This window comes from Lampris incognitus, chromosome 19, assembly GCF_029633865.1.
Source record: "Lampris incognitus isolate fLamInc1 chromosome 19, fLamInc1.hap2, whole genome shotgun sequence".
Taxonomy (NCBI): Eukaryota; Metazoa; Chordata; class Actinopteri; order Lampriformes; family Lampridae; genus Lampris; species Lampris incognitus.
Window position 1 is genome coordinate 26,065,437 of NC_079229.1, and position 14,719 is coordinate 26,080,155.

The window sequence follows — 14,719 nt, forward strand, 5'->3', positions numbered from 1 at the left end:
CCCAGGAAGTCTACTGTGAAGCTGTTTTAGTAAATAAAGATGAGATTTTTCTTTACCATCTCTCTGCAGGACCTGCATACATTAAAACTTTAACAGCATTTAATCCAACCTAAGTAATATTTGATTGTTAATTCCATGAAAGAGATTCAATAATTATCACCATACATTTTACATTTCTATGATTAACCGACCAGTTGGTATGGATATTGTCAAATACATGTTTACAGGTTCTTTGTAATTGCGCTCAAGCTCAGCTTTCTCTTGCGGGTCCCTTCTCTCAACTTTTGCATACATGTTCCACATTCAAACACCGACTTAACTGGCTCCAAAGAACTATCAAATCACTCCATGATGAAACTAGCCCCATGACGAAACTAGCCAAGGGTCGCATTTGTGTTTGCAAAATTGATTTAGTCTAACTTAGTAAAATTAGCTACCGATGGACTTTGCTTCATGACCAATCAAAATCTGCTGAACCGCATCTGACCCGCACAATGCTCACATCAACTTGGTTCGAGTTTGAGAAAGAAAGATGAATTGTTGTTAGATTGAACCATATATTATGCATAAACAATAGCTCTATAAAAAGTATGATATGCAGTGTTCATTTATGTCCCATTGATCACTACTAAGAAAAAAAAAACTGATGATTTCCTCAACTATCAACTCACAGAGTAGAAAGCCTCTTCGAAGACCAGCAGAGGTCCGGAGAAGCCCACAACAAGGAGTGGCTGAGCCCCCAGTAAGCAGAACACCACGCCTTGCACTGCCGTCGACACAATCAGCTCAGACACACCAATCAGACCTTCCGTCTTCTCACCTGGAACCAGGAACACACATCCCATCAACTGCCAGTTCAAACTACTGTTACAGTCATTAAAATCAAGAGCTGCAACCACAGAGGATCTTGGTATGCTGATGCAACACAGAGGGTTAAATTTTGTCCCCCCCCCAAGAGAAACTCACCCAGGAGGCCTCCGAACGTGATGGCCGGGGAGAGGGCGGCAAAGTAGATAAAGATAATGGCGGCCATGCACTGAGCATTCAGGGCGTCCTTGAAGTCGCTGACATACTTCGGGTAGCGGCGGCGTACATCTCGGATCATCCCACCAAAGGGGCGGCCAGTGCGTTCCAAGGGGTCGTCTGATTTCTTCAGTGGCATGATAAGGGCTTCAGGGAGGACAGGGTGAGAATAGGCCATGGATTAACAAAGACAAAAAGTTGATTGCATAACATAATTGTTTCAGTGAAACCGAAATCCCCTGAAGCATCCCCACAAACCCACAGACATTTGATTGACGGAGACTAATGCTGTGTTACTGTCATGCTGTGAACAACAAGATGCTCTTTCACTTTTTCCAGTTGGGAGGCATCCACAGGTTTCGATTTTAGGAAATGGCTATATCCAACATGGAGACTGTAAAATTTTTATCAATGCTACACAATCATCATCAGATCTAAAACGATCATGTTAAATATATTTAACGATGCTTTTTACTATTCGACAGTCAAGGCTTTAATCCGAAGGTGTTCTCATGACACCAACTGTGCATATCTGTGCCACTTAAACATTACAGCTGATTTTTTTTTTTTATTTCCCTGCCATGCTAAACTGCCATGTACTTAAGATTATGTGGTTGAAGTCAGGGACTGCAAGTCCCAAATTCCCTACCAGCTATTTCTAATAGGGGACTGACATGTGCAGTTATTCCCAATTGGCCATTTTTAGTTACTGTTACTCACTCCCACTCAGTTCAATAGGAGGTTGCTCACCTTGATCTTCGAGGCTCTTGGGCTCCTTAGCCAACAGTTTCACCTCCTGTTCCTCCCTCTTCCGAAGCATCTCCCTCTGGAAGCGAGCTACCGAGTGTAGAAGCTCGTCCCCGCCCATTTCTGAGGGGGGCAGCACAATGCTACAGTCCAGGAAGCCATTGATGGCGTTGAGGAGATCCTGTCTGTCATCTGCGAGGTAGGCCGCCTCGTGGAAGTGCTAGTGATGGGTAAGCAGGGGGAAAGTCTCAATGGAGGTATAGATTAATTCATATCCCCTCGGGGATGAATAAAGTATTCTGATTCTGATCCCCTGAGAACTCTCTCCTGAGTGGTGGGCCTGACTATGAAGCAGAAGCTTCTTATAATATTCCACATATTTCCTATTAAATTCTGGGCTGTGGCTTGTGAGTCCATTTCTGGCTACTGGCTTGCAAAATGGGTAAAGCCAACAGAGAAGTTCTGCAAACACCAAAGTTGGCTGATGGACATAATAGTCAAACAACAAATCGAAACAACTACAATGAAAGAAACTAACGATGAAAACAAGTTTTAATTCCTGCCTATACGTCACTCACTTTGTCAGACATGAGTGTGGAGATGGAGCGTCCTATTTGGTGGTAGTCCATGCTGGTACTGGGTGGTCCCAGCAGCACAAAGAGGAACCTGACAGGCACAGGGACCTCAAGGACAGAGTCCAGCTCCACTGCCTCCTGCAGCCGGACAAATGCCATGGTGGGCTGCTCCAGAAAATCCACGCTGCCTGGAAGACCCCAGGATAACAATTAACATGAACACACATGTAGTACTACAAACACGATAACAGACAAATAAACAGAAACAATGAAGGCTGTAATTTAAGATAGGCAAGGAGATTCTTTGATAATTTAGTATTTCGAGTATGAATAAGCTTGCTTGTTGTTTTACGGCGCAGTTGGAGAGAACTCACCCACAAGGACAACCGTGGCCTCAGCGTTCTCTGGTATCTTCTCCAGCAGCTTCAGCTCGTGTTTGGACTTTGAGCGATGCATGCCAAGGGACGGGGTGGACTCCTTCTGCAGGAAATGGCAAACAACACAGGATGTGAACCCCAAGCTATCCAGAGGATACAGAAATGCCATCACAATTACAAAACTAACCCAATTCAAAAACAGAAAATCTGGCAGTGAAAGTGAACGACTGTATTTTTTTGGCAACTTTTGCTCTTTTTTTTTTAAGACAGTATAGTGAAACAGGGAATTTAGGGAGCAGGGGGAGAGAGAGGAAGACATGAAAGCAAAGGTCATGAGCCAAAGTTGAACTCAGGATATTGAGATCCAACCTGAGTCCATAGCCTGAGCGCTTACCAAGCCACGGGGAGGCCTGCAATTTTTAATTCCATCTGACTGTGAACCCACCTGCATCTCATTCTTCTCCATGTCAATGCGTGTGTCCGTTTCCCCAGCTATGTTGGTGCCGCCCATCAGAGGATCGGTGACGGTGGGCTCTGGCTGGTGGATGTGGTTGGTGCTGTGGTGGTGGGCCATCAGGCTTCCCAAGCTGGCTGCAGAAATATTCCTGGGGAAAGGGCTGTTATGCTCCTTCTCATCGCTCGGGTGACTGGGGGAGGGAGGGAGAGGAAGAGAGAGGGTGAGGAGGAGGAATAGAGGCTGTGACAGGGCATGGAGCCACCTAGTAGCGGGGAGCATACAGCAACGAGAGACACAGAGTTTAATCATCCATCAAACTCATCCTTTTACATCAACAATATTTTTCAATCATCGGCAAACAGGACACTTGCAACCCATTGTAACGCAATTGTTTTCTTTTAACAAAAAATGTGTTTACACACACACACACACACACACACACACACGTTACTGATGCGTAATACGTACTGCACACAAAAGGGAAAAAAAGGAAAACACAATTAGTAGTGAAATGTAATCTGTAAACTGTAAAGACATATTAAACACCAGTTGGCATGTCTATTGGCCCTTCAAAATGACAGAAGTTTGTGATATTAAGGTAAATCTAAATCAACAGGCATATCTAAAAATTTCACACTGAAATGGGATTTTGTTGATATTCCAATATACTTTGAATTTTTTTTTTTTTTAATTAAATCAACACAGCTTGCCTTAGATTGCCACGAGGTTCCTGATGTGATGTTGAAAACGGGTGGTGCTGGTTACCTGTGTTTGAGTAGCAGGGCCCTCAGGACGTTGGCACGATCCTCAGCCTTGATCTGGTCAGAAATGATCATCTGCTCCACCACCTGGTGGGCGATGCCAGGTAGAGTCTTCTGGTCCAGGTCCAGCAATACTGCCCCTGTGGGATGGATGCACGCATTGCTCTTGGATTACGATGGAAAAGTTGAGCTCATCCATGAACTTGTATTGTTGACAAAACACGAGTTGCGTCCAATGTTTACTTCTGTCTGTCTCTCTCTGTTAATCTTAAACACACACACATAAACACATAAGTGTTGGTTTCTCACCGTGAGAGATGGTCTTGCGCAGCTCCAACAAGCTACGGAAGGAGAGTGACGCCACATGAGGTTTCCCCCAGCGGTCAGTCTCCTCTTCAACATCCTCCTCAAACTTGATCCAGCGAGCAGTCTCCTTCCACTGCATCTCCTGGTTCTTGTCCATGGTCAGCTCGTTCAGCTCCACAAAGACCTAGGGAGGTGATATAGATAAGAACATATCAGCCATAGCGGTGATGCTGAGATAATGGAGCGTTTCCTTGACACAGAAGGCCATGCATGTTTAGTGTGCCAAATATCAACAAGTGGCTTCTTCAAGGATGCTCCCATAGAGAGTCAACCTGAAGTGCATTGACATGTTCAGACTTGAAGCACGGAGCTGAGGTGACATCTGTGGCTGCTAGATGTTGCTTGGTAAAACAAACTGGGTGTCATTTCAAACAAAAAGAAGACTAGTTACAATAAGGGTATGGAACAAATGAAAAATAGACACTAAATTCAAAATACCTATATCTACACATCTTGGCAGAGAGGACAAACATTCTGTGGCTTGCCACACCTTTCAAGACCTTCCTCTCAGTACTGAGACATTGCTAAATGGCATTCAATTATGAAAACAACATGCTGGTCAGTCACATCTGTCTGTAAAATGACGCAAACCAAAATCACAGGGTAGCCTGGAAAACACTACAGTCTCCATTTAATCTGCTGCTGTGCCAATCAACACCACATGCTAGTGAAAAACACACTCCCACTCCTCAAACCTGGCTTTGGCTGGTTAACCAGCCTCACCTTCTGGTGGTGACCCATCTGACCGGAGCCGTCCAGCAGTATGCCCTCTGGCCGCGAGGCAGAGCGAAACAGAACCACAGGTAGTGACTGGAGGACGGAGAGGGTGGAGGAACGAACTCAAACAGGGGAAAAAAATCTCCGACACCGGCACAGAGGGGGTGGGATCCTCACATCTACACACCCCTGCGTGTACTTTTACACACCTCGGACAGGTACCTGTTGTTTACCTGGACCGCTGGAGGCCTCTGTGTGTGTGTGTGTGTGTGTGTGTTAATAAAATATAGCTCTCCCTCTTTCAGGAGCTCCCAGTTTTTGGTTACCTGAGCTCCTCTCTTCTCCCCCTTTTCTTTTACCCGTGTGAAAGGAAAGAACCCATTCATTCATTTTTAATTGTGCCCAGCCCCCTATCTAATCAACAAAAGATAGGAGGCAGTGCCAAACTTGAGGAAAAGAAAAAAGGAGGACAATTCCCAGGATTTCTGACATGATCCCCATACTTACTGTTAACCAAGACCTGAAGAGGCTATGGATAAAAGAAATTAAAAAAGTCTAGCATGGACCCTTCTTCCCATTACTAACCTACTAGAAATGTAATTAATGTAGTAACAACACTGAACTCCATTCCCATGGGAAAAATCTAAACCCTTGACTCTGTCTGCCACCACTATCAGTTGTGCATTTTCACCATGAATCAGTTCACAAAATACTCATTCACTAAAGAGAGGTCATTTCACTAATACAAAAGAGAGGAACATTTTAAAATAAAGAGGCTAAGGAAAGTGATAAGTGTCCTGCACTGAACCTAAAGCACATGAGGACGACAGGTTCCTCTAGTTCTCTGGTGATGTCTCACCTCATGAGGTGTGCGGTCCTGTTTGCGGCTGCGGGTGCTGGGCTCTTTATGGTCCTTGCCGATGTGCACCACCTGACCTTTGCCGCTCTTTCTGACAAGGTGTCTCCGAACACCGGGCACATCCTCAAAACGATGACCTGGAAGAGAAGGAGCTTGTCAAAAAAGATACAGCTTGACTACATCAAAAGACAGCCACCTTCACCATCACATTCTTTTAGGGTGGATGGACATTTGCCTCAAAAATCCCCACACACACACACACACACACACACACACACACACACACACGCACGCATTAACTACCATTCATGAAAACAGCAAATAGGCCACCCAAGTGGTGCCTAAGGGAGCTGGCTGTCAGTGCTCTGTACAGCAGAAATGCCCCACCGTTTCACTGTGATGCGCTCACATAGAGCTGGGAAATGCAATATTGATATTGTGACATGACAAAGCCAACGGCACCCATACCCTGGAGAGGAGATGGGCGCCACCAGGGTTATAAGCCCATTGAAACACTTGTATGGAAACACGAAATCAGAAAACCATGTGTTAAAGATGTGTTAAATTAGGATTGGAGTGAAACCCAGCAGGACGGTAGCTCTCCAGGAGCAGGGCTGGTGATGTGTAAATCTCTTATAAAAGCACAAATAATTTTTTTTAAAAACTATCATCATATTGTTGACAACAAGGTATTCAGCCAAAAATATTCTGATATTTGATTTTTATCATATCGCCCCGCCCTATAGTCACAAGTCCTTCTAAAGCTTTCAGCCTGCCGTGAGGTGACCTTTGGCCCTCAGATCAAATCTCAGCACCACGACTGACAGTGCCAGGCCATTTTCTTGAGGTCCCACTGCAGGAGCTAAGGTTACCCACTATGGCAGTGCACTAAGCACTGCATGGGATATGGGCAAAGGCCAACTCAATGGACGCTAGAGACACAACACTGTGGTTTAGGATCCTTGTGAGATGCTGGCAAATGACCAGTGAAAGGGGGAAAAAATACTCTACTGGTTCAGGTTGTAATATTCTAAATCTGACTCATGACTGTACCAGAAATTGGATAAAGAAACAGCTTACTTTCACACCTTTCTCCTAGCTAAAAAAAGAACAGTGATACAACAACCCAATAGCTTTAGACCCCAAGAAAACTCAAGAAAATCCAATCAATGAGAAAAACAATCTCACAGCAACATGCCGATACACCTTGCAAGCAGTACAGGATACTTCACCCTCTCAAATAATACAGTTGCCTTACCTTGATACACGATCGGCTGTGCTACAAAACAAACAGTGATGCTTTTGTGGTTCTTCATCAAAGTTAAAACTCACTCAGAACACAACGTAAAGTCTCAAAACCTTACCTTGATACACGATCGTCTGTGCCACATAGCAAACAGTGACGCTTTTGTGGCTCTTCAGCAAAGTTAAAACTCATTACCCAGAACACAATGCAAAGCCTCAAAAAGGAAAAATACAAGGTTTGAAGACTCGGATGTCTGGCTTGGCTGGCTAGCTACTTTGCCTCCAAGAGCTCAAAAGTAAGGTAACCTCGTTCTAGCTTCCCCTGTACTTCACCCCTCAGGTATAACTTCCCACTGAGAAGATCCATTGTCAGGCAGCTTCGAGGTGTAACCAATGGTGTGTGAGTGAAGGCTTGGGGCAGCACCTGGAATAGGACAGAGCCCGGCTTGGGGTTCTTGAAGGAAGAGAAGATTTTTGTGGTGGGCGTTGGGCTGGCACGGCCACTGGACTACGTGACACCTCAATGCTGCTCAAACTCCACGCTTTGCTTATACTTGTGCAATGTGCACTAGTTTTGACAAAGCGGAAAAACTTGCCATTTCTTGACCGCCGTCTGACCCTGCATGGGCCAAATCCATCAGGATTCATTAGTGAGCAAAGGTGCTAACCAGCTCAGGTGGAATAAAAGGGGAGGGGCAGTGGTCTAATAATTCCTATTGTTGAGCAGCAGCCAGCCACAGGGTTACTTTCCCAGGATAATTTACAGTGGCGGGAAGCAGATAAAAGAAGATACGAGGGAATGACTGCTGATGGAACCTTCAGGGAAGTTATACCCATTGTGTCACTAAGCCCCCATGATGATCCAAGTACCAATCTGTAACACATCTCCATAGCCCCCCTTTTGCCATTTTACATATTTCTAAGCTCGTCCTACCCTCCTAGTTTCACTCCGCTAATGGCTCTTGGATTGTGAACTGAAGGGCAAAGTTTCTCAATTAGCCACTGTGTTGACTCGGGCCCGATTCCAGCGGCCTCAGCTGACAGCGGGAACAGCTAATCTAATTACGAGGGCCTGTCTGCCACACTCTGTGATGAGATGGTGCTACCTGCCGAGGGGTCGGCTCCCTGACGTAAATCGCCCTGCACCGGGCCACAACCCTCACGATGGGCTGGGTACATCACAGGGCAGCGGAGCTGCGGCCACAGTGCGGAGGTACTTGCGGCGCCCCTCATTAATGTAACCCTGTCTACTCCGCTGTCTCTGAAGCATTCCAAAACCCTCAGGGGAGCCCAAGACTCAGAGACTGTTACCTAAGTGTAATCACAGAGCTCAGCTGGAGCAGTAATAATGTTAAGATATAAAAGAAGTTGGAAAATACTTGCACATACATACACACAAACACAACATAAACCATAATTTCTATCAGCTCCTTGACGACAAAATTTTACATTTGTTAAGTTCACTGCACACAGGTGCCTCACCAAAACACTTTTCAGGTGCAGGAAAATCAAGACTGGTGATCAAGACTAAAAAACAACCTCTTTTCACTGTGTTGCAGTGGTAGAATAACAGCCTGAGCCCTGACCTTGTCAAGTATATATGCGCTCCAAGTATTCCATGTTGCTGACTTGCGCCACAAAACAAGAGCATCATCCAAACAATCAGTATCATAAAGTGCTACAACTCGAAAGCCTGCTCAGTGATGTCAAAGCTTCTCTCATCACCCCTTGACTACTTACTTTTGATACCGTCTAAATCCGCTGAAGCGAGGGTCTGAGCTTCGCTCTCATCAGTCGGGATGCGCTGGTATTTGGCCTGCTCGGCACCTGTCATGTTGCCTGTGCGTCGGCGCTCCTGAAGGTCGTAGCTGCGGCTGGCGGAGGAGACCCGTGTCAGTGGTATATGGTCAGGTGGCGCTGTGGGGAGAGCGGGGCTGGGACTGGCAGGTGGAGCTAGCTTTCTGCAGAAGCATAACAAAAGAAAAGGAAAGACAAAGGTTTAAGGGGCACCGAAGGACAAACCCATACCTGTATTTGAGGTACTTGTCTTTGGCTGACGTAACTTTTATTTTCCCTGTAGATTCTTGTGAAACTCAAGAGAAAGGTGGAGACTTGTAGTGACAAGATGACGCAAAACTGCTGCAGCGAAATGGCCAGAAAAGTCCTCCGAGCAACGTCGGGAACAATCAGGATGAACTTGCCGTCCTTTAAAAGTCAGACCTCTAAATTACTTCACCGCTGTCACAGAGAGCTGCTCTGAATTTAAAAGTATAAGGAAAACTAAACTGACTTCCTCTGTCTTCTTCTTTACATCCAAAGGTTTTACATGAATCCTCGGGTACTAAGTTTTTCTCTGAGAGGGTGTAAATGAGTCACACACACGATGCTTTACTCCAGACGAGCTATGGCAATGATGCGGCAGAAAACTAAATGTCATTAAGGGGAGCCTGGGGAGGTTGGGTGTGTTGGCCAGGGTCCTCTAAACAGACAGGTGATATATGGGTCTCCCCGTGAAAAAGATTATTTGGGTCCATCAGATCAGGCCCAGTGGGCCCACTAGATGCCTGGGACATGGTAACGTACAGTGTGTGCCTCACTAACCAATGAGGCAAAGACTAGACACATGCACCCAAGTGCCTTAGCCAATCAACGCAAGGTCACAGAGTGGCTGTAAGAACATTTGTGGAACAAAACAAAAGATGTGTGTTACGCAATCATCACAGCAGATATGACATGGTTATAGGCCAAGGGGGAACACCGTGTTTTTACCACATCCTTCGTAACGACTAACACAGTATACTGGGAGTTTCCTGCAGAAACCATCCTGGACTCACTCTGTGGACGTGCTGTCGTCAGTGTCTGCACCCACAGCAGACTGCGGTATGATGTCCAACTCACGGGCCGGATAGGGGCTCTCGCTGCCAGGCTTGGCCACGTGGGGGTCTTCTTCAGACACAAAGAACTGAAAATGAAACAGAGAACACAACTGAAACAGAGGCAAATGTTGAAGATAAGAGTTTTCTGGTTTTCCACGATCTACTGCCGAGTCAAACTTTTTTTTATCTTGTCAAAACTGGCCATGTTTTGTGAAGTTTCATGATATCAGTGTAACACGACACCCCGCTGATGAATGATTGAGGCCATACTGAAATATTCATAGAGGAAAATATGGTAATAGTACGACGCCAAGCGACCGGGTTGGATAACAGAGTGTGAAGCATATCATCAAAATGGCAGCTTGTTCTTGATAGGTCATTCACCCTTTAGAGAATATTCTCACAATTCAACTGCGTGTATCGAGTCCATGTTACAGACACTGCAAAAGACATGCAACTTTTGCACCTTCTCTATAATCATCCCTTTACAGAGGACACGCCTTTTTACAGGGACAAAGAACAACGCCAAATCAAACGTATATACCTGCACGTCTTTAGCTCCTTCCGACTCGGAGGGGGTGGCATGGTCGTCAGCCCCTTCTTCATCTTCATCCTCCTCATCCTCCCCCTCCTCTATGGGGGCTCCGCTGGGACTAGTGCTGCTCCTGTGGTCTTTGTCCTTTTTCTTTTTCTTGCCACTCTTCTTTCTGCGCCCCTCCAAGGGCAGTTTGGACAGAGGCCGGTGGATGTGATGAGAGGAGTGGCGGTGGTCTGGGGAGCGGAGGTGGGGGTGTAGTAAAGGTTTAGCAGAGACACTATTCAAGCCTATCATTTGGTGTCTACTGATAGCCTGGAGTGGCAATATTAATCAGAACCAGAATCAGAAAGTGTTAAAGCTACCATGTCAAAGATTTATTGTGCAAACAGATTTGCTATTTTGTTTCATTTTCTTTTTTTTAACAACAGATGTATTTGAGACAACAGCTAATCTACAAATATCCAAGTTAGGAACAGTTTTTAAGTTGTTCAACTTAATGGCTGCAGTTGGGTAGCACTTTTTACTGGGAAAAAAACAATATGGCACACATTGTTTTATTATTTCACCAAAGCAACCCAATGCAGAAAAACACGTGTACCACTCATAAAGTTGTCAACGTTTACAAAACACAATAGCCGATAATCGTCTCTTTTAAAATAAAAACAATCAGGTGATTATTTCCCTATGTTGAACTTTAAATATTTTTTGTCTTGAATAAAGTGTGTATTTAAAATGCATGTTTAAATTGTTGTATCGGGTATCGATACTTAGAGGCTACTGAGTTTATATAGGCTACAAATGGGCCTATATGTTGTCCACCCCCCCACCCCCAAAGCTCTGCACTGTCCAAATCTGTTTGCTGCTGCACTATAACATTTCCTTAACGGGCTTAATTAAGTTAATATTATCCATTTCTTTAAATGCAAGAAAGACAAATGAAGGAGCCCTCTTTAAATTTACATTCAATGTCCTCCTCGTGGTAGTTGCGGTGCTGGTCATCAGGAACAGCGGCTGCAGGGCTGAGGATCTGCTGGAAGCGCTGGACCCCCAAAGCCTTGTTAAGGTCTCCATCATCCTCTGCTTCTGGCCGTGGATTCCCCCGTAACGACGAGGCGGCAGCAGCCTCAGGCTGCAAGGATATGAAGGGAGATGGATCAGGAGAGGCAGGCATAGCTGTGATGAGATTTGTTCAACATGGCAGGATCATGTAAGGCTCACTTGACACAGTTCAGCTTGGTGAGCCACGACAGTTTGTCTTTCCCTTAAACCAACACTAGAGGGAGTTCTGGTCATAAGTATTAAATTCCACAGCCTCTCTTGTAGCATGACCTCTTGAAATTAGCCCTAAATTGAAAACAGTGGCCATACGCATCAGATCATCCACAACCATCGACAACTGTCGTATCACAGAGATCACGTGGTTGATAAGAGATCTGTTTTCCCACAGCTGGACAGGGGGGTCCTACTGTGCCCTGCTCTGCAGGTGAGGTGTTGTGATATGGGAACAGACTGGTGAGTTGGACCACAAAGATCCACTTTTAATACCAGGACTGGGTTGTGGTCACCTCAAAGTAAAGCAGACGCTGCCTTGGCTAACACACGGCTCCTTTAGCTCCCCCGGTAAACCCTTCCCTACGGCAGTGCTGGGTCCTGGGGAACTGGGAGGGCAAGGCACCATAAGGTCATCTGGTGCCCACGCAAACCGTTTTCAAACCACCAAGAAACGCCGCTAACATCAGGGCGAACATATAAATATGTCCCCAAACTGCAAATGCGATTAGCCCTTCGCATTGTAAGAGCATTGCAATTACATAGAAGTCGATACGGAAATCTATTTCAGAGATTAATATACTGAGTTTTAATGATGACGATGGTAGCCAAAGATGTGAACATTGTAAAATCTACGCCTCAGAAGACAGGCCTCCCACCGACTGAAGCCAACTGATGTCAAGATCTTATGTTACCAGTTCTGATGTGCTGTGCCTTTTGCCTGCCCAGCAGCTGGTGTTGTTTGCTACACTTTCAGGAAAGCGGAAATTAAATATTCCAAAATACTTCTAAGTCCCGTCAGCACATATATTCCTCTTTACCGCAGGGTGTCCTGAAACCTATGAGATAAATAAAGCATTGTCCCCCTGTCTCCTGCCCTGAGTAAGCAGACAGTTCTATGATAAGAGTCGCAGGATTCTACAGATGATTTACGGTTTTATCTACAGTACTTTGCAATAAAAACTATACTTTACAGCAGTCCACTTTACTCACAAATTGAGGTAAGCAAGTTCAGGAATGGCATTTGGGAACACTAAATGAACGAGAGCCAGGCAGATTATAGCAGTATGGAACATTTGGACCAAGATACTGCCACAAACATTTTCTGCAGCTCCGCAGATTGACTTCACTTTTCGAGCCCTCCAGTAACCAAACTATCACACGTTTCAGCGCGATATAAACGCTTTACTCTGCAAATCAAATTTCGCTCCAGCTGGCCGCTGAACAGCGGTGCCGCAGGTACACCAGAAAGGTCAAAGGTTGCGTTGTAAACACGGGAGTCTGCAAAGAAAAACGGTGATCTATATAAACTAAGACTGCAGCATTCTTGTGTTTTGCAGTGACATTCATCCTGCTTTAGATGAAGGCATGCCCGAAACAAAACGTTTTTGAGATTTAAACTTTCCTCATATAGACCACTGGGTTCCCATGACCTGTGCTAGGCCGGGGAGTTAGCTGTTGACCCGTGGGCACATGCCGCACATGTGTAAGCTGAACGATTTTTGAAACGTCGGCCTGCAGAGCCTTACACAAACGCAGTCCATGCGACTGGGGCAGAGACTTGTTAGCATGCCAAGCACACTCAATATTGACCCGAGGTTGATTTTTTTCCCTTTTTTTGCGAAACCTTGGGTTAATCACAGGCTCCGACAATTCCACAAGAGACTTGAAAAGAGAAGCGGATTGACTACACCTTTATCTCATCAACCTTTACTACAAACTACCAAATAGGATGTAAAAAAAAAAAAAAAAAAGAAGAGGGGAAAAAACCCCACCCCCACAAATCAACCAATACTAAAAAAAAAATACTTGGCTGCGGTGTTGAACCCATGATCACAATGTAGGTCGGTTTAATTGCACGTCTCACAAATGCAATATTCAAGAAGAGGGGTAAGCTATTCAAAATATGGGTGAAAGTTAACGCGTTTGTGCCAGAGCACGTTCCAGAAAACAAGCCAAAGTTCAAAAGAGGAGCAAATTTCAAAAATACGCTCCGCTGTAGACAGCCCAGACCGTAAATTGAGCATCGTTCCTCCTTTAAATTGGACGTTAACCCAGAAATCCCCAAAAGAAAACACTCTTTTCCAGTGTAATGAATCCTTTTGAGGGCTGCAAAACAATCTGGCAGTTTATTTTCACAGAGCCCTCATTCATATTGTGGTTTCACAGTATATCTCCAGAGGTGGGAAAGATGTGTGAGGGATTCTCAAAGAGGCGACAGAACTTTCCACAACTAAAACCACGTGCCGTGCTGTAACAAGCCACGCACAGAATGCTTGGCCTCAGCCCTTTCACCATCGCACAAATAAAAGTCAAAGTACATGAAGTAAACAAATAAGGGGGGGGGGGGACAACATTTCAACTACGCCCCTGATGGAAAAATTAACACTTCCTTCACCTATGCCTCATTAAGCGGTCTCGGGGACTTACCTCGCTCATGGTAAAGTGAGCTTAATGGAACCACAAACCGCGGCAAGTGTCGGCGCCCCTAAACATGGCAACACTGGAGCGCTGCACCTCAACGCCTCTATAAAAGAACTGAAGGCAGGGGATATTCCTTCTTCCCAGCTTATCAAAACCGCGTGATATTCTAATCAGGACAATATCTCGCAGCCCCACCGCCTTCGCCAATCTGCCCCCACTGTGGCAGGGCCGAATAAACAAGACTCTCATTCCCGCTTTGTGGACAAACGCAGCTTTAAAGGAGAAGCGGTGTTTAAACAGCAGGGGAACAATGCATCACGTTGACATTCATCTCCCCATTTTAACTTGGCCACATGTAGCCTAAATATTGACCAACGTCCTCTTAGCCAACCAACCTTGAAGGACAATGCAGCCCCTGTGGGCATTAACGCCACCCGCCATTAAAATGATACACCGCTGCGGACGCAAAAAAAAAAAAACTGTTA

The 14,719-nt window shown here is 45.4% G+C and overlaps 1 protein-coding gene across 1 annotated transcript in view; it reads right to left on the reverse strand.

Moving 5' to 3' along the window:
- slc4a2b (solute carrier family 4 member 2b) overlaps positions 1-14,719 on the reverse strand; it is a 47,496-nt gene that overhangs the window by 7,398 nt on the left and 25,379 nt on the right. Inside the window, exons 4-16 of the mRNA XM_056299645.1 lie at positions 11,502-11,670; positions 10,548-10,774; positions 9,962-10,089; positions 8,868-9,088; positions 5,883-6,019; positions 4,250-4,430; positions 3,945-4,080; positions 3,168-3,369; positions 2,720-2,825; positions 2,349-2,533; positions 1,774-1,990; positions 967-1,170; positions 672-820 (exon numbers count right to left, since the gene is read on the reverse strand). Of these exons, the coding sequence (XP_056155620.1) occupies positions 672-820; positions 967-1,170; positions 1,774-1,990; positions 2,349-2,533; positions 2,720-2,825; positions 3,168-3,369; positions 3,945-4,080; positions 4,250-4,430; positions 5,883-6,019; positions 8,868-9,088; positions 9,962-10,089; positions 10,548-10,774; positions 11,502-11,670 (2,262 nt within the window). The remainder of the gene's footprint in view (positions 1-671; positions 821-966; positions 1,171-1,773; positions 1,991-2,348; positions 2,534-2,719; positions 2,826-3,167; positions 3,370-3,944; positions 4,081-4,249; positions 4,431-5,882; positions 6,020-8,867; positions 9,089-9,961; positions 10,090-10,547; positions 10,775-11,501; positions 11,671-14,719) is intronic.